Below are 19060 nucleotides of genomic sequence, written 5' to 3' on the forward strand. Positions count from 1 at the left end.
GAAAAAGCCAGACAGGGCAGATGGCCAATCAGCAAGGACAATGAGCTGTGAAAAGCTTGGCCTTCCTGTGGACGCTCCATACTGCCACTGACTCATGGACACTGTGATCCTACAGGGTCAGGTGGTCTTGTCACCTGATACTAAAACATTACCTGGGACTCCTTGCAACTTTCCACTGTAAGGGAAGGGGGGGGCGGGGGGGTCAAGTTTGGGAAACAAAGGATTCCCGCCTTATGTAAATCCTATTTAAGGGTGGGGAGGAAGGCAAACAGAACTCCTCCTCTCTATCGCCTGTCAGCCCAAGAAGAAAGACTGCAAAAGAGAAGGCAAGGGGGGAGTACAGACTGAGACAGGGGTCCAGTCTGAAAAGAAATATAACTGCCTGCAACAATATCTAGGGTGAGAAATACTATTTGTATCTAATTTCTTTAGTGAAACCAGTTGTTTGTGTGTTTGATTTCATTTACTTAGTAATCTGCTTTGTTCTGTTTGTTACCCCTTTTACCACTTAAAATCTGCCTTTTATAGTTAATAAAATGTGTTTTGTTTATTATTAAACCCAGGTTCCCGTAATTTCTAACAGGGGGGCTAAGAAGCATGCACACCTCTCTCCACATTGAGGGAGGGGGCGAATTTCATAATATATCTTTGCGTCTGCATTCCAAGGGAGGTGGACATCTGAGTCCTGGAGCAAGTCCCTTAAACTGAGTCTTCCCAGAGCTCATCTGCAGCTGGGTGTGGCCCTGCCTGTGTGTGTGTTCGAGGAGGTTTTAAGAGCCTGGCTCAGCAAGACAGGTTAAAGATGGCCCATGCTGGCAGAACTGGTAGACTCAGTGGTATCTCAGTGCATCAGGTGGCTTCCCAAGGGATCCAACCCATCACAAATAAGTACCATTTTAAACATTAAGTTGATACTTATGATAATGTGCATTTGAGAAAAAAATACATGATATGCGAAGGGAAATGGTGTTTCTTTAAAATCCCCCTCAAAATAAAGCATTGTCCCTTATTTTTCATGTGGTTTTCCCTTATTTCCATCCAACAAAAGTGGTCACCCTAAACAGGGCCCTCACAGCCTGATTCCCCCAGTCCCTCAAGTCAGTCAGGAACTGGCACTCACAGCCCAATTCCCCCATACCTTCAAGAAGTCAGTCAACAATGGGACGCTCACAACCCACCTCTTCTACTCCTTCAGTCAGTCAGCAAGGGAGCCCACGCAGCCCTATTCTCCCATCCCTCAAGGAGTCAATTAGCACCGGGGCTAGGGTTGCCAACTGTCTAATTGCACAAACCCGAACAGCCTTGCCCTGCCCCTTGTCCCGCCCTTCTCCAAGGCCCCCCTCCACTCACTCCATCCCCCCACCCTCACTCACTTTCACTGGGCTGGGGCAGGGGGCTAGGGTGCAGGGGGGGTGCAGGGTGTGGGCTCTGGGAGGGAGTTTGGGTATGGGAGGGGGCTCAGGACTGGGGCAGGGGTTGGGGTGCTGGAGGGGGTGAGGGGTGCAGGCTCCCGGCAGGTGGCTTACCTCAGGCAGCTCCCAGAAGCAATTGGCATGTCCGACTCCTACGCTCGCAGGGGCGACCAGGCAGCTTTGCACACTGCCCCTGCCACAGGCACCACCCCTGCAGATCCCATTGGCCACAGTTCTCAGCCAATGGGAGCTGCGGAGTTGGCACTCGTGGAAGGGACAGAATGAAGAGACCCCCATGGCCACCCCTGCACCTAGGAGCCAGAGGGACATGCTGGTTGCTTCTGGGAGCTGCATGGAGCCAGTGCAGGTAGGGAGCCTGCCTTAGCCCCGCTGTGCTGCCAACTGGACAGTTAGCGGCCTATTAAAATCTCCTGGATTGGTTTCAGTAGCCACTGGGAGATCAGTTCCAATTCCGGGAGACTCCTGGCCAATCCAGGAGGGTTGGCAACCCTAACTGGGCCCCCTACCACTCGATACCTCCATCCCATAAACAAGTCAGTCTGCTCTGGCATCCTCACAGCCCAGCTTCCCCATCACCTCAGGCTGTCATTGAGGAATGGGGCCCACAAAGCCCCATATTCCATCCCTTCAAGGAGTCAGACAGCAACAGGGCTCTCACAGCCCAATTCCTCCAACCCTAGGAGGATTCACTCAGTGACAGGGCCTTCACAGCCCAGTTCCCCCATCCCTTCAAGGAGTCAGTCAGCAATGGCACCCACACTGCCTAGCCCCCACATCACCTCAAGAAGTCAGTCAGCAATGGAGCCTCACAGTCTGATTCCCCTACCCCATAAGACAATCAGTGAGCAATGGGGCCCAGACAGCCTGATTCCCCTATCCCCTCCAGGGGCCAGTCAGCACCTCTCAGCCTGACTCCATCATCTCCTCAAATAGTGATTGAGCAGGGTGCTGACAGCTATAAACTCTCTACCTATCTAATCTGTCTAGGCATTTATATCACACTCAGTACTGTATCTGTTCTGGGCACCCTCCCTCAAGTTTGTGTATTAATCGCTGAGAGCCTTTCCAGTGACCAGCCACAGTGGCTCCATCCCATTCTGCTCTCTACCATTCATGGCATGTGGCTGTTCTCACCACAGATACCTCGACTCCTGGTCTCATTATAGCATACTGCCATCTGCTTGTAAATGCCACCAGCCATCTGAGTTGGGGGGTTTATTCTTTGTTAAACCTGAGTTTAAACAAATCAAGTGAGATAAAGTGAGGTGGTCATAACTGCAGGTTAAAAAGTCTTATTTTCATTATTAACCTTATTTTCAAGTTTCTGGGAAAAAGCCAATCATTTGACACAAAAGTTGATAATTTCTCATAAGGATTCATGGAATTTAAACCACTTTTTGTCTCAGAAAAGCTGACACACCTGGTTCATCTTGCTACTTCATCCTACACTATGAAGGGCTCACATTAATTTTCAAATAATAATAGTGACACAAAACACAAGGTAGGGTTCCAATGGCGGCTCTTTGCCACCAGGAGCTCAAACAGCAACTTTGTGGTTGGAGTAGTGTGGGATATTTGCGGGCCAGTTAAGGACCTTTTATATGGAAAATGACTAACAGCCATCATTGAAAATTCAAGCCAGTGTCCTTCTGACTAATCAAAACCCCAGGTGAAATGGGTGGCTAAACAGATGGGGAAAACGTTAAAAACTGAGGCCTAAATTTTCAAAAGTGATGAATGATTTTGGATGCCTCAATTTTGGGATGTCCAGTTTGAGACACCTTTCGAGGACCTGATTTTCAGAGTGGGAGGGCTCAGAGCTTTCCGATTATCCTTTAAAGTGTCTCCAGTTAAGCAGCTAAAAACTGAGGCACCCCACATTTAGGCCCCAATTTTTTTAGATTTAAGCTTCATTTTGAGATCTGGATTCAGAGATGGATGAGGTTAGAAATCAGGGGATTTTTTGGCTTTAACCCCAAAAACTGAAGATCAGACTCTCCTCTCTCTTACTCAGGGGAAGATATGAAGTCTTTACTGGAGTTAATCTGGATTTACATCAATGTAACTGAGAGCTGAATTTGGCCCAAGGGCCCTACTTGTAAGTGTACAGCTCTAGTCAGGTATTGCTATACCAAAAGTGATCAAAAGAGGGAACCATTATACCAAACTCCTCACCTCAAAGCAGAGTGCAGATGTCTGAGATAACTCCAATAGAAATGGAGTACTTGTGGCACCTTAGAGACACCTTCATCAGATGAAGTGAGCTGTAGCTCACGAAAGCTCATGCTCAAATAAATTGGTTAGTCTCTAAGGTGCCACAAGTACTCCTTTTCTTTTTGCGAATACAGACTAACACGGCTGTTACTCTGAATCCAATAGAAATGTATTATGTATGTAACCGTCCCCCTTGTGTAGGGGTTCTGGTGTGTACATCATGCTTGCCTCAGCTGGAAACATGGAGAAATGTGATCCCTTACAGGGGAAAGGGGAATAGAAAAGGCAGGCAGGCTGCTAGCAGAGATCCCAAAATCTAACTGGAAAATACAAGGGCAGAGGAGCGACTGTAGATGGTGATGCTGCTGACACGTTTCATAGGCAGATGGAATCAAAGCCCAGAGAAGATGATCTGACCATTATAATGGCCCTAAAGGCCTTAGTCAGCTATCTCACTAAGTCCTATTAATTCCTAAGTATACTGGTATACTCCTCTACATGTCTCAGATCCCCAATGAAAAGGTCAAATGACATTATCTGTTACAATATAATGTAGTGCTGGGAAAGATGTCCTGGAAACAGATGTTCTCTGGGATGGACAGAACAGGGACAGCTTGGGCAGCAACAGAGCTCCCTTACTCCTCCCACCACTGATCCAAAGGGACCAAAGATAGAAATGGTATTCAGATCTTAATTCCCCTGTTCTTTCTGTTGAGACTGCCAACCAAGGTGCCAGTTAGTCGAAATTCAGGGGGGTGAGTATTTTTGTGATGCGGATGCCTATTGATTAGGAATCTGGCTGAGACCCATAAAGCTCATTTCACATTCTGAAAATCACCTAACAGCTTCCAAATTGCAATAACTTTTAGCCACTACTGCTCCAGTTTGCAGATGAACTGGTGACTTAGAGGAGATGAACACCCATTGCTAAGCCCCAGGCAAGCCAACCAGTCCTACTGCAATCTCTCCTACTGAAGCACCTTATGCATCACTCATATGCAAACTCTGTGCTACCCAAAAAAGTAACTTCAATGTAGATGGCAGCTAAAGGAATAAGACGTAGAAAATGCTCCTCACATCTTTTTACAATGTCAGAAAAGTTTGGAGCTGGATGCAAAAGAAACATCTCATAGCAAAAAAAAGCAAGAAATCTAGTGGTGAGAGCAACAGAATTCCCCAGGTCCTAGGACCTAGGTGATGGTGTATGTGCGTCTTTACCCTGTACCCTTTGTTTCCATCAAGGCCTTAGAGTTCTTCCCCTTCATCACATAGGAATTGCTTTTGTAATGCTTCTAGCCTCTGCATGCTGTCACTTCCCACACCATTGCAAAATAATGCCACTCAACAGAGTTTGATCTCCGTTACACCAAGGTAAATCTAGAGTGAATTCAATGGTGTTAGGACCAAAACCTGGACCCACTACAGCTAATGGGAATTTGTCGTTGACATTAATGTGACCAGGATTTGGCACTTTCTCCAGATTTACACCAGTGAAACTGAGGTCAGATTTTGGACCCTTGACTCTAATGTGCACTAGGAGCCATACACACATATAAAGATTCATATTCCCAGTCTCTAAGTGCACTGGGAGCCAATACATTAGCACCAGGCTTCACTCTCTTAAGCTGGGAAGACAGCAAATTCCATCACACAGAATGCTAGTGCCAGGTTCCCAGGTTCTGTGGGCACTGCATCTGTGCCCTGGAGCAAGATTCAAACCAACATCCTCGAGGAGCAATTAGATCCATATTGCTGCTTGCTAGTGTATGATTTTTCAGCTTTGGGGGTAATGAGAGCCATACAAGAGCTAGAGCACTGGTGCCAGGAGGTAAATCCCCTGGCTCTTGATTGCAGCATGATGCACACAGACACATTCGGCCAGGGCTGCTCTGACCTGCCATCTCACCATGCCTACACCCCAGTCTCTCAAAAGTCCTTCCTCCACTCTTCCCATCTTCTCAGTTTTCACCCCAGCCTGTTTTATATCAATACTCTGACTTCATTTCCTGAATGTAGAGACAGGAAAGAGTGTAACGAGCTGCTGAGGGCTGAGCCTTTTAAAGTTTTGGCTGAGCCCTCTGCCCATATGTTAGCAATCAGGCAATGTGTGTGGTGGCTGAGACATCCCAAGAGCAATGCAGCCACAAGGAGGGGGGGAAGGGGCTCTCCCTCCAGCCTGACAGATGCAGGAAAAAATCAGAGAGGGAGGACTAGGTGCCAGTACACCCTGGGCTGGGGGAGGTGGCTTTGTGGAGCATGGTTCAAAGATCCTGGCTTGATCCCAAAAGGCCTGTGTTGCTCATCAAACATCTCATTTTGGTGGCAAGGCAGAAAGAGGATCATAGCAAAGGAGAGGCTGCCCTCTCAGCAGCAAAATATCTATCCCATGAAACACATGCATAGCCAAGGAATTACAGTGAAGCCAGCAAGGGGAAGGAGGTAACATTGTGGGCTATAGGAAGCAGGAAACTAAAGTGCAAATACAGGGAGAGAAGGGGTATTGGGGTGACAGGGTCTAATCAGGCCTGGTTAGTCTCACCCCTTTTAAAGGACCATCATTCCTAACTATAATCATAATGCTTGCATGGAGGACCCTGAATGCAGCAAAACCAGTGTGGTCCATTTGCACAGTAGGAGGATAAGAAGAGTCTATGCAGGAGATCTATACCCCATGTACACAGTAAAGCACAGCTCCATAGGGGTTGTGGGGAGGCACTGCCATAGAAAAGAGACTTGTGGGCAGTGTGGCACATGGATCCCCTAGCCATTAACCCCTAGTCATGGAGCGCAAAGCATAGTGTTTGGGGGAAGGACTGAGACTACACCTGTAGCTCCGTGGCCTGAGAGGAGGCACCCTAAGGGGATCCCCATTGTGTACCCTTGTTACTCTGGCTCTGTTCCGGGGCCAGTGTATTTTAGATGGTCGTGGTTTGCATTGTTAACTGAATGTGCATTGTTCTCCTCTGGGCCTTCATCCCCAAATACATTTTAAACAGCCAGGTAAAAATATAGCATAGCTGGACTGGAATGAGGGCTCCTGGTTTGTTCGCAGGCTATTTCCTCTGCCCAGCCAGTCACTCTGTACAAAAAGGACTGGTGTTTTATATACTGGATACACATGAAGCTGAAGCTGATGGGGAAGCCCACACATGCATTCAAAGGAGGAATTTGGCTCTTGGAGTGCTAGGAGATAACTGACAGAACTATCAGACCTCACCATAATTAAGGAGGAGGACAAACCCAAGATAAACTGAAGCTCTTATGACAAGTAAAACTTTGTGCACAGAGAGTCCAAGTGTATGTGTTCTGATTTATGGCTCTTGTGGAATTAAAAAAATACTGACTGAACCAAATGCTACTATTAATGCTAATGTACTTTGCTTTTCTCTAGTGTCAATGATGTGCTGGAGGAGGCGTTAGAGAGACCATTGTTAAAATCCCACCACCAAACTGACAGGAGGGTTGTGGTGATCTCCCTGTCTCAGGCGGTCAGCCCCACCTTAGATGGGGTCAAATCATCCGTGAGAAAAATAAATGATTTTTTTGGCCTCATCAAATTACTTTGGAACAGTAAAGTCTTCACTTTTGTAATAGATCAAATTGTACCAGGAATTCAGTATTTTCAAAAATATTTACAGTGAAGATTCCCCCAGACTGCCTACAAATTATTTGCCCCATCTATTTCCAGTTAAACCCTGTTCCCAGTCAATTTGTTCAGTAACAGTGTACAACAATGCCCAGCATAGGGCCTTTTGTTTGCTCATTGTTGTCACCTCCTTCCTGTATAATGAGATTTAAATGGGGAAATAAATTAATAGATTTTCCCCCAACCCTTAAATGTTCCTCATCACGGGTTTAACCTATTAGGGACAAAGCAGGAGCACTGGGTGTTCATGTTTTTAGCCATAGATTTAAACTCTCTCCTCTGGCTCCCCCTCCCCCGTGTGTGAGTGCTGGTGGGTTGCATATTGTACCTAAAGCACTCTTTATCCCTGCAGCACAAGAGAGGAAGTGAACCACATGGCCCGGGGAACATCTGGAATCGCTACACAGGAGCCAAGCATCAGAGAGAAAGCGGCATTCCTCAAGTTTCCATCCAAGGTATGGAACCTTCCTTTCCTCCGCGCAACCTTATCTGTCAGATGGCTCACTTCCTGTCAACCTCTGACCTCCGCAGCAGCCAACAAGCTCCTCCCTCGAGTCTAGTTAGCATTGCACTGCCACGTCAATTGAGGCAGAAAGACAGAAGGGAAGCAAGAGAAGGGAGGGAGCAAAGACTAGAAAGAGGGAGGGAGGGAGGCACAGTGAGTGCCAGACGCGATGGGGGGAGGAAAGGAGGGAACTCGGATCGCTCCCATGGTAGCCGGAGGCTAGCTGCAAAGGCAACTGGCCAACACGGGTCAAGGGACCCTTGTTATGGGCTTGGAACCGAAGGCTGGTCTTGTTTGCTCTTTGCTCCGGACCCTGGGTAGAGCGACGTTCTACAGGACTGAGAGCTGGGAGGAAGGAGATCAGGATGCATCGGGCCTGAGCGTCCTCCCACCCGCTGCCACCAACTGCTGCGCCAGATGTGGGGGGTTGAATAAAGCAACGAAGTCTGCACATCTGGGCAACGGCCAAGACTTAGAAACATCTTCTCCTGGGTTCGAACAGCAGTAATTTATTTTTATTTTTTAAAGGTACGACGTGCCCGGGGGAATGGGGCATCAGCCTTTTGATGCCAACATCGGAAGAGAAAGGGGTGTGAAGGTTCGCTCAGTGCGGGGTACAGGCAGGGAGCAATCCCCCCTTCTTTCCAGCTGCCAATGGAGGAAACTTCTTCAAGCAGGACTTGGACTTTCCCTCACCCTCTCTCTGTCCCCAAAACACCAGCCCAGAGGCAGAAAGGGGGAAGGACTAACGTGCTGCTGCTAGCTGGAGAGCTGGACACAGAGGCTCCACTCCGTCTGCCCAGTGTTCAGACTACCTGTTCAGGACTACGAGATTGTACAGTAGTCTGCACATTGGTTAGGCTGTGCTGGGATACACCACACACACTGCCGGTGCCGCACAGGGATGGAAACGCCTGCATGGCAGCGGGAAATGCTGGGGTGTGAGCAACGCATGATAAATTCACCTACCTCCCCCAGTCTGCTGGGAAACTGATGCTTGGATCCTCACCTGATGCTCACCTCTATCTGTCACTATTCGCCATCCCACTTGCTGTCTGTCTGTCATTTCCTCCCTGACTCTCCTCACCCTCTCTTTGCAGCTGTTTCTGTTGGCTTCACATGCTTGTTCCAGTGAGAGCCACTCAGGATGCCTTGTGTTTCTTGTGCAGACTTTTGCTATAAGTGTCTAAATCACAAGGACAGGGGCTATCCCCTGGGAGAGTTATGGCTGCATAGTGCCTTGCTAGCAGTCCCTATGAGGAGGAGGCGAAATTAAGCAGCGGGAAGTGACCAGTTGGGGAATTTTATGGTGTAACAAACTTTGTTTATTTTATTAAAAAAAAAAAAAGATTTCAGGTTTGGAGATTCTGGGAGGCGCTTTTCCTTTAAAGTTGGTTTCCTTTAAAGTTCTTTAGATGTGGACTGGGAGGGACAGGTAATGTGTATGTGTGTGCAAAACTACTAAATAGAACGAGTGAGTGAGAAAGAACAAAGAGAGAGTTAGAAAGAAGGAGGAGGGAGAGTGTGAGAAAAAGAAAAAGAGACTATGAATGAGAGAGAGAGCATGAGAGTGAATGAATGAAAGAGCAAAAGAGAGTAGGGGCAAAGAGGGAGGGAAGGAGTATGTGTGGTAGAGAGAGATCCTGAGGCTGGTATGATAACTGGGAAGGACTGAGTCTCAGAGCATACCTAGCTCTGTGGTCTCAAAGCAAAAAAATAGGTGACAAAATCTAGCTTGCAGCTGGACTGCTAAAAGCCACCCTCCCATTACAGCACCATCCTGATGGCTGGCAGGGCTTGAGCCACTGCAAAGACAACAGAGAGGGCTTCATGATGTGGCTGATCTGGGGCTTAATGCACAAGAGTGGCAGCTTGTTGTTGGAAAAGTGATCTGCTCCATGTTTCTGAAAATGGGGGTTTCAGAGGGAGATGTAATGTAATCCATCAAAGTCTGATGTATAGCAAATGGACACCTACAAGTGTGTGAATAAGGTCATGGCTTCTCCCAGATTATCCTGGCTTCTCCCAGCCAGGATAATCTGCTTGCATTCTCCAGTGATGGAAGAGAAGGGAGGTACGAAGCCACCACAATGTGGAGTCGGGGCACAACTCTGACCCAGAAGACTCAAAATGGTGTATGAAGAATGTAAAGGATTCCCCATCATATACATGGATCTATAGACATGCAAACACCTACACACCATTTCTCATGCTCACACACACCATCTATGTGCACAGATACTTAACACATGCACATACTCAAATACTAGACACACACACACCAAACATACCCATTCACACAAGCACATAACCTCCTATTATGCACACACCCCATTCTCACTCAAACACAACATTCATACACAATCACGTAACTGCCATGTCATCCACATCCAGTCCCGTGCATACACACCCACACAGGTCCAGGCCATTCATATGGACACATAACCCACACCAGTCTCAAGTACCCACAAATTCAGACACACATATGCACACCTGCACACACAATTAACATACTCAGACATTCATACATGCACATACCATGCACAAACATACACACCCATATGTCATTCTCAAACACATATCTGTGTGCATTCACACACACACACACACGCAATACAAATACCCACATGTATACATTCAACAACACACAGAGACACACCCACACCTCGCAATATGAAGTGGAAGCTTCTTGGGGCAGGTCTACACTTAAAAAGCTGCAGGGGTGCAGCTGCGCTGCTGTAGCGCTTTAGTGAAGATGCTACTACACTGACGGGAGAGCTTCTCCTCTCGGTGTAGTTAATCCACCTCTGTGAGAGGCATAGCTATGTCAGTGGGAGGAGCTCTCCCATTGGCATAGCACTGTCTACACTGGGGGTTAGGTCGATGTAACTACATCGCTTAGAGTGTGGATTTTTCACACTCCTGAGCGATGTACTTATACCGATGTAATATTGTAGTGTGGACCTGGCCTTAGTGTCTATACAGAACAGCAGTACTGAATTACCAGTTGCACCTTTGCTGCAGTGAAACAATTTGCTATTACTCTCATTCAACTTCCGTATAAAGGAATTTCACTCTATGCAAGGATCCTGCGAGCAGGTTCCACCATGCATTTCAGCAGGACAGACACAAACATTTAGCTATGGAAATACACTGATGCCCTCACACAGGTATGAGCCAAGTCTTGCCTTTCTTAGACCATATTCAACCGAACCTTAGTGAGACTTTTGCATAAATAAGGACAGAAGGTCTGGGCTATGCAGTATATTCACAACCAAATTCCCACATGTACTAGAAGTAGACTGTATTCACTTGTCTGTGCAACCACTCAAGTACACACAATGACACATGTACGTAGTCATATGCATCCCAGTTTAAATTAACTCTTACATGTATCAAATGCAGGGCCCATGGGCCCATTCCAGTGCGATATAGGCCTTGCTAATAGGAACCATGTAGCATATTGTTCATTATGCCTTAGGCTCAGGGCTTAATGCCCCCTGCCACGTAGAGAACTAGAGGAAAAGCCTGGATCCTACCTGTGTAGCTGGGTTGTGTGCTGTAGATCTCTGGAGGGGATTAGGTGGAAGGACACCTTTTTCTGCTTAGGTTCTCATACCATGCTCATCACCATGGTAACTGAGTATCTAATACCAACCAGCTACAGTGCCATGGCTGCCACTCCAGTCTCGGGGGTGGGGTGCTCTCCCTGGCTAGCGAGATCACCCTCTGTCTTAGAGAATGGTCATTGGATCCATAACGTTGCCAATCCACCATCTTGCTGACCTACAAATGTCCTATAGGCAGAACCCAGCAGCACCCAGGAGGTGCTGACTCCCGGTGTGGGATTCCCAAATCCAGGCTGATCCCCCTTTCTGCAGCAGATCTATATTGCAGCTCTCCTTGGGTCAGGGATTTGACTCACACAAAGGAGACTGGAGGAAAAATGGAGAGAGAATCCAAAGAAAGTGCTCTTGGCAGCAGGGCAGAATAAGGAGCCAGCTTTCCACCTCCTCCCCTTCCCCCAGCATGCTCCACCGGCCTCCCGGAGCAAAGGGAGCCCTGTCCTCACTGACGCTTGATGCTGGAACCTTTAAGACACTTTTAAGTTCCAATTCCTTTCTTTGGGGGGAAGAGAAAACAAACCAGTGTTGTAGAAAGGCTGGTATTTCACTAATGGGACCCAGATGTCTCTACTCAGACTTGATGCCCAGTCCTGCCGTAACAGGGCAGGGGAGGGAAATGATGAGCTCCGTTCCACCCGCCTCAATTTTTGAGAGGTGCTAGCCTAGCCCAATGTCATCCTGCCACCCCCAGTCCACCCCTAATTCTCCCACCAGATCCCCCAAATTCTGCATCTGGCTCTTCCACCAACGCAAGGGTTTTCTTCCCTGGATTAAACACTCTCATTTCCTTTGACTGTTTGCTACAGCGCTGTGCAGCTGGGGCAAGAGCCTAACAAGAGCATGAGAAGTCAGGGTTTTTGTCTGTCCAAAACCTAAGTGGATCGGGACTCCCAGGCTGCACTCAGGGTGACTTTGGTGCCTGAAAAGACACCATTCCTCCCTTCAAATCAGGGGGACAAGGAGGCAGATAGCCCTTTCTGGGGAAGAGAGTGGATCTGGGACTGAGACATATGGAGACAGCCATATGTGGATACCAGCCTGGTTTGGGAGTGACGGGTCTGAGAAGTCTCCTCTCAATAAGGGCTAGAGGGGCCATGGGTGACGGAGACAGCCCTGTCGCCATGTGGGGCAGAAGGGTCCTGGAGGACAGAGTCAGCCCTGTCCCTGTGTAGGGTTAGGATGGGAACTCCAAAGCCAAGGGTTCTCCAAGTTGCCCCTGTAATGTACTGACTCTTTAAGCTGAGCCTGGCCATGGAATTCAAGTGGAAGTTACTTCCCTTTCCTTCCCCAGAGGCCGGAGAACTGGTGAGAGGGGGCAGGAGTGGGGAAAAATCAGAAATAAAAACATGTTCCCCCTTCCCCTCCACCCCTTCTCCAGTTAGAACAAAGGATCCTTTCTCCTGTGTTGCTCCTGCCTCGTCAGCACTGGGTCGCCCTGCGTTTATTTAAGGGATGCTGGCTGGCAGGGAGCTGTTTTAATTAGGCTGCTCTACCTCTCACCATGCAGAAGGGAAGCAGTGCAGACCTCCAGCTGTTATTCACCCCCAGGGTTACCCTCCTCATAGGATAAAAGGGGCGCCCCTTCCCCCTCCCATACAGCTGGAGTCTATTAATATAGATTATGCACTGCAACCACAGCCTGCCCGCTCCTTGCTGGGGCAGAGGGGTGGGGGGCTACGCGGTCATCGCTGGAATCCAGATGCAGAAGTTGTTTTTAATTTAAAACAAACGCTCAAGCCTTAAGTTATAACTGTCTGACCTGCATACATAACCATGAGGCGGTGTTACCACACCAGGCAGCTCTGTCTGAGAGTTCATGGGCCTTGAAAAAGGACTGGCTGATTTAAAATCTCCTTTGCACAATCAATTCCAGTTCCTTGCTGATTACGGGACTGATGCATGCCCCAGCTGAACTTAGACCTGGTCTACACCTAAAAAATAGACTGATCTGGCTACTTTTTGCTCAGGGCTGTGAAAAATTTCACACCCTGTGCAACACAGTTAGGTCGACCTAGCCCACACTGTAGACGCAGCTAGGTTGACAGAGGATTCTTCTGTGGTTTTAGCTACCACCTCTCAGAGAGGCGGATTAACTACATCAACAGAAAAACCCCTTCTGTTGATGTAGAAATCATTTACACTTCAGCTGCACAGCTGCAGTGCCATAGCTGTGCTTCTGTAGAGTAGACATACCCCCGGCTTCTGGTCAGGGAATGACATTTCAGGCCTGATTCTCTACTGTGTTGAGAACACAAAGAAAGTGTTTGTGTCATCATTTCCAACTGTGCAAAGTGGCTGTTAAATGTGCCCACTGATATAACTGAGTGGAGAATTCTGGTCTGGTAGCAGTTTACAGGTATGTTGCACAGGTATAAACCATGACACAAGGTACACAGCCCTTTCTCTTCCTGACAAGTAGTTTGGAACCATTGCTTGGAAAAGCTGACTGAATCTGAATCCATTTGTAGCCATCCCCCAAAGTATTTTTATCCCTGGCAAGTTGAGTGGTATTTGAGTTTAAATTCATGTCATTCTGATTACCTTCTTGCTGTTCATTCCCACTATTCAGAGATTTAGGCCCAGGGGCCAGAGATTTTGTCTTCCTTTATGACTGGCACACTGTTGACAGTAGACAAATAAATAAATAAATAACAATAACTTCAATTTGGACATGATTCTGGCATCTGCTATCTTGCTCCCTGCTTGAGTGGAAGAGGAAGCACTGGGAAGCCATGATTTCAGGAATATCTATTTTTAAGGAGGGTCTACAGAGCAGATCCATGCTACTTTCTCATTTATTTTCTGCATGTACTATTATAGTTTGTTAATAACAGTACGCAGCACTTTCACATTCAAAGCACTGTATGAACATGAATTAATTGATCTGCCCAATACCCAGATGAGGTGGATGAGTACCAATATTCCCATTCTGCACATGAGGAAACAGACAGAGAAGTAAAGTGACTTACCCAAGGTTACAGAAGGAGTCAGTGTCTGAGCTGGGATTTTAATTCCATAGCTCCTGGCTCTGCGTCCTGTACTCAGACAACTAGGTCACACCTCTCTTGAGTGACCACACAAGACTAGAGTGAAGCTTAGCCACAATTTAAATAGTCACTATAGTTACGGCTGAGAGTACCACAAAGCCCTGGGTATCAGAGCACTAACCCATCCCCTCCCTCCTGTGAGTCGGCCTGCCACAATAAGACAGAAAAGTGCCCTGCCCACTTTTTACTGACTCAGGAGCTCCAAGCACAGTCATTTCCAACTGGATTTTCTCTTCAGTGCCAGGAATGCTGCATCCAAATTAACTCCATGACCTTCACATTTAAAATATCCTCATTCCAGCTGAAGCAATATCAAGGCCCCACTAAGAGTCAAATACAAGGCACAAGGCAGTAGATTCATGGGCTGGTGGAGGGGCTAGGCAGCAGCTGTTTGAACACTAACATATACAGGGTGTGACTAATGTGCAGGGGTCTATTTGGGCTTGCCCCTAGGGGAACACACAGTTCTATACCCAACCAACAGAATCTGTGGCATCCTGATTATGGCTCCCGATCTCCTGCATCCCTTCCTGGGAGGAGCTGAATACTGGTTTGTGGGATCACTCCAGGCCCCAGGGGTATGGGCTACTTTAAAAAAGCAGGTAATTAATACACAGAAAGTGTATTTATAATACCAAGCCACTGTAGGGAGCTACGGGCCTTCTACAAAATGCTCAGCCCCTGAAAGTCAATGGGAGTTGAGGGTTCTCAGCACCACACAGAACTAGGTACCAAAGCCATAATTCAACCAGCCCTGAGGCTGGGCCACTCACCTCATCATCCTTATACCACGAGAGGTTCTCAGCTGTCAGGACAAACCAGTATTCCTTGGCGCCGCCCTTCATGATCCCAATGTTATTGATGGTGAGCCAGCCTTTTCGGATCACCTGTGGGGATGGAAATTGTCAGTGTCAAACATGGCACTGAGAACCTAGTCCTCCTAATGGCTGGGGAGAGAGCAGAGTGTGTCCCTACACACACAGACCAGGACAACAATGACCAGGACCACCGTGCTCTCTGCTCCTGCCAAAAAGCCCCTCACTAATTTGGAGCTCCGAGGCAATCTAGCCTGCACCTGTCTCCAAAGAGGAGAAGGGTTAGGAAGGAAAGGAGTGGAAGGGAGGCAGGAGAGAACCTGGCTCTGTTGGGGGTTACACCATTTGCCAAGCACTCAAGGGGAAGAGAGAACTGTAGAGAGAATCTCAGACACTGGCCCAACCCACAGAAACCAAATCACAGCAACAATCACACCCAGAAAAGGCCAGGCCTAGAAAGAGCAAAGGAAGAAGCACACCCTGGCAGAGACAAGGAGCTCTCCCACCACTTGGGGTTGGAGCAGACTGCTTCACAGAGCTCAAGGGGATGCAATTCAAGAAGAAAAGTAGAGAGAGGTAAATGAAAAACAAATTATTTAATTTAGTAACACAAGGAGATACTGAACATCTGGGAATAATGATGCATCTGGAATTCACACCCTGAACTTAACTGTGTGAGATAAGTGGCACTGTTACTATATATATGTACATTAGCTTTAACACAGATATATATAAGCTATAGATATAAAGTCCCATATTTACCTTCTGTAAGTGAGCTACGAGATTATTGATTAGCGGACTTTGTAACTTTAAATCAATGTTTGTCTATTCCTGTACATGTGAGTTAGTAGAAAGAGTATATGTATGTAATAGCTTAAATATAAGCATGATATATACATATATATATATATATATATATATGTGAATGTGCATTACTGCAGGTGTTCATCATTGTACATGTGTGCATGAGCCTGTGTTACTGCACATGTGAATTAGCCTATATGTGTATGTACCGCTGCATGTTTGTGCATGTTAAAAATGAGTGTGTTGTAAGCAGTATGTATGTGAACGGCTAGGTGTTTGTGCATGAATGAATACTGTTTTGTGTGACTTAATAAACATCTGCATGGTGTCTGAATCAGTGCATTCATTGTCCATATCTGTAGGCAGGGATGAGTGGATTGTCACTCCTCTCTTTCATGCTGCTGATTGTTAAAATTCACAATGGACCAATTCTCTCTGCTGGCAGAAGAGGGCACTAAAGCTGAACCCCAGATCCTGATCTCTAGATTGAATGGTCTCCCCAGCTCCTCCTGCTTACACACTTTAGAGGCAGCTAAAGAAATTCTCATCAACATGCTGCCTTTGTTCCCCACTTCCACTTCATCTGTATCTAACATCAGCAGCCACTTCCCCCCACTGCAGTAGCAGGTGGAATGGTCCATGTGCTGTTCCTGATCCTGCTTTCCCCAGATGCATCATTAATGCTCATTAGCACAGCCTGCTGAGCGGCCTTCTACTCACCAGGATCTCATCCTGCAAAGGGGAACCATAGCAACAGCAGCAGAGAAGAGAGGAGAGGAGCAGAGAGAGGAGAGATTGTTACTAGGAAAAGAAGAGTGGAAGGAGGAAAGAGCCTCAAAAATTAATCATCAGAATCTTTTACCAAATTAGCATGTCAGCTGCAAAAACATCAAAGACCCCAGGCCCCAAAATAAAATCTGCTAAAGGAAATGAAAGCTCAAGCCAGTGACAGGCAAATAAACAAATGAAACGGAAAAGGACTGGCTCCCAGAGCCATTCCACACCCAGGGCAAAGGAAAGGTACTTGCTGGTACCCTTCAGAGGATGGTCTCCCTGCAGCTGGGAGATACCCAGTAAAGACCTTCAGAAATAGCATCCAGAGAAAGCGATGATCCAGCTGAACCTGCCAACCAGCCTTCAGCAACTCTGAAGCTCTAACTGTGTTTCAGGGAAAGGTGGCCAAATATATTTTGAAGATGATTCACTCCAGATGAGCACCTGGGGTTGGAAAGGAAGAGGTTTTTCACCTACATTCTTTGCTGGGCTGCTTCTGTACCCTCCTTCTGTAGAAAGTGCCCATATCTCTCTGCAGACCTTCCAGGCCAGATAACTCTGTGATTCTCCCCATAGCTCTAGGACAGGAAGGTCTTCTTTGCCCCTCTGGATTTCAATAGGACGTACACTCCATGCGCTTACTACAGAGAGGCAGCAGGGACTTCACATTCCTTTCACTATTCTCTCCCAGGAGAAGGCTCCCCCATGAGGATGCCCAACTCAAGCAGGGCTGATGGGTGCCAATGACATCTTCCCAAGCAGGTGGGTTTAAAACGTCCCTTTCAGGTGGGACTTGCCTCTTCCAGAAAATGTGACCCCAGAAGTTCTGCAAATTGCCCTTTGGCCCCCAGACAGTGGAGACCATTCATGTGGTCAAGAGAGGTGACTGGGAAAGAAAACTCTGGCATGGCAGTTTAGAGCTGGGGCTGGGGGAACTGGAGAGAATAGTTTGCCCCAGTTTTTGATGGACTGTAAACTTGCATCAGGACCCACCAAATCAGAGAGCATCCTCCAGCTCTTGCCTGCATAGAAAGGTCAAGCGCAGCTGAGAGAAGTGAATGATGCATCCAGGGATGTGAGCTGAATTAACACTGACATCTGCCACTATCCAGAAAGCAGTGGCTTATATGGCGAGACCCCTGATCCTCCCCCTGCACTTTCAGCTCTTTATTGGACCATTTGATAATTTAACTGTCTAGCATGTTGCTGGCCCAGTTGTAAAGCATGGTGAACCCATCAGGGAAATTAAAGGTCACCCAAAGAAATGGATGAAACTCGAGATGCTCTGGACTCTGCCCAATACCCAACGCCAGGATGATAGTAGAAGGGGACTAGGTCATCATATGCAAAGTGACATGGTTTCTAAACCAGTTCTCTACTGCAAGGATCCCAGCCTCCCCTCTTTTAGAGGGTCTTGCACCCTGCATACCTCCCTGCACTGAGGAAAGTCTGCAGCACCCATCCTTTGAGCTCTAAGCTAGGGCAGATGTTCCAAGCCTCTGTAATCACCTTGTCAATCTCCCTCATGAGATTCTGCTGGGCCAGCTCCTCCATTCACTTACCCTTAAAGCCAGTGGGGTTGCACCAGAGACACTAAAGAATATGATTTGGACCTTGTATTTAAGCAGCTAATAGATATCCACAGTCCTAGTCTTACTGAGGACAATGCCAGCTCCATACATAACAATTGTTCTTTTGCAGGAGGGACAGCCCATATTCTTCTGAAATGCTTCCCCTTTGTCCTTCTCACAAGCTTCCCTAATCCCATATATTTCAGTGGGGCTAAGGTGTCTCTCTAATCTTCTTCCCATCTGCCTCTCTTTATACCTTTGAAGAGCTGCTGTGTCTGGCTCAACATCTGCTCAACTGATAGCCTCTCAAGCAAGGTATGTATCCCGCTCACAGCCTCAAGCAGGAGGGAACTTACCTGGTTGCCAGCTGTCTTCTTCTTGCTCATCTGGCTGCTCCTTTGTTGAGCACTACAAACAAGATGAGACATTCAAACCCCATCCAGCTCTCCCTTCCCTCCTGAATCCTGCTCCCTTTGCAACAGCACATTCACGCTTCTCACCCTCAAGTTCCAAACCCTGTACAGCCCCACCTCACCTACATCTTTGCTCTCAGCCTGACCTACTCAACCCCTTGCTCCCTACGCATCTTCTAAACCAACTGCTGACCACCCCCTCTGTATTCCTC

The 19060-nt window shown here is 47.4% G+C and overlaps 1 protein-coding gene across 24 annotated transcripts in view; it reads right to left on the minus strand.

Annotated features, from left to right (window-relative positions):
• DNM1 (dynamin 1) overlaps positions 1 to 19060 on the minus strand; it is a 103901-nt gene that overhangs the window by 22151 nt on the left and 62690 nt on the right. For 18 of the 24 annotated variants that reach the window (XR_012155249.1, XR_012155247.1, XR_012155250.1 and 15 more), the window contains exons 13-15: positions 18792 to 18843; positions 16811 to 16822; positions 15245 to 15358 (exon numbers count right to left, since the gene is read on the minus strand). Coding sequence is in view for 20 of the 24 variants with exons in the window: in XM_073314334.1 (XP_073170435.1) it covers positions 15245 to 15358; positions 16811 to 16822; positions 18792 to 18843 (178 nt within the window). In the remaining 4 variants the exon portion in view is untranslated. Of the gene's footprint in view, positions 1 to 2573; positions 2665 to 13965; positions 14044 to 15244; positions 15359 to 16810; positions 16823 to 18791; positions 18844 to 19060 lie in introns of those variants that run through there. The other 6 variants (XM_073314338.1, XM_073314340.1, XM_073314337.1 and 3 more) reach the window with 4 other exon arrangements.

Source organism: Lepidochelys kempii, chromosome 16, assembly GCF_965140265.1.
Source record: "Lepidochelys kempii isolate rLepKem1 chromosome 16, rLepKem1.hap2, whole genome shotgun sequence".
NCBI classification, from domain to species: Eukaryota; Metazoa; Chordata; order Testudines; family Cheloniidae; genus Lepidochelys; species Lepidochelys kempii.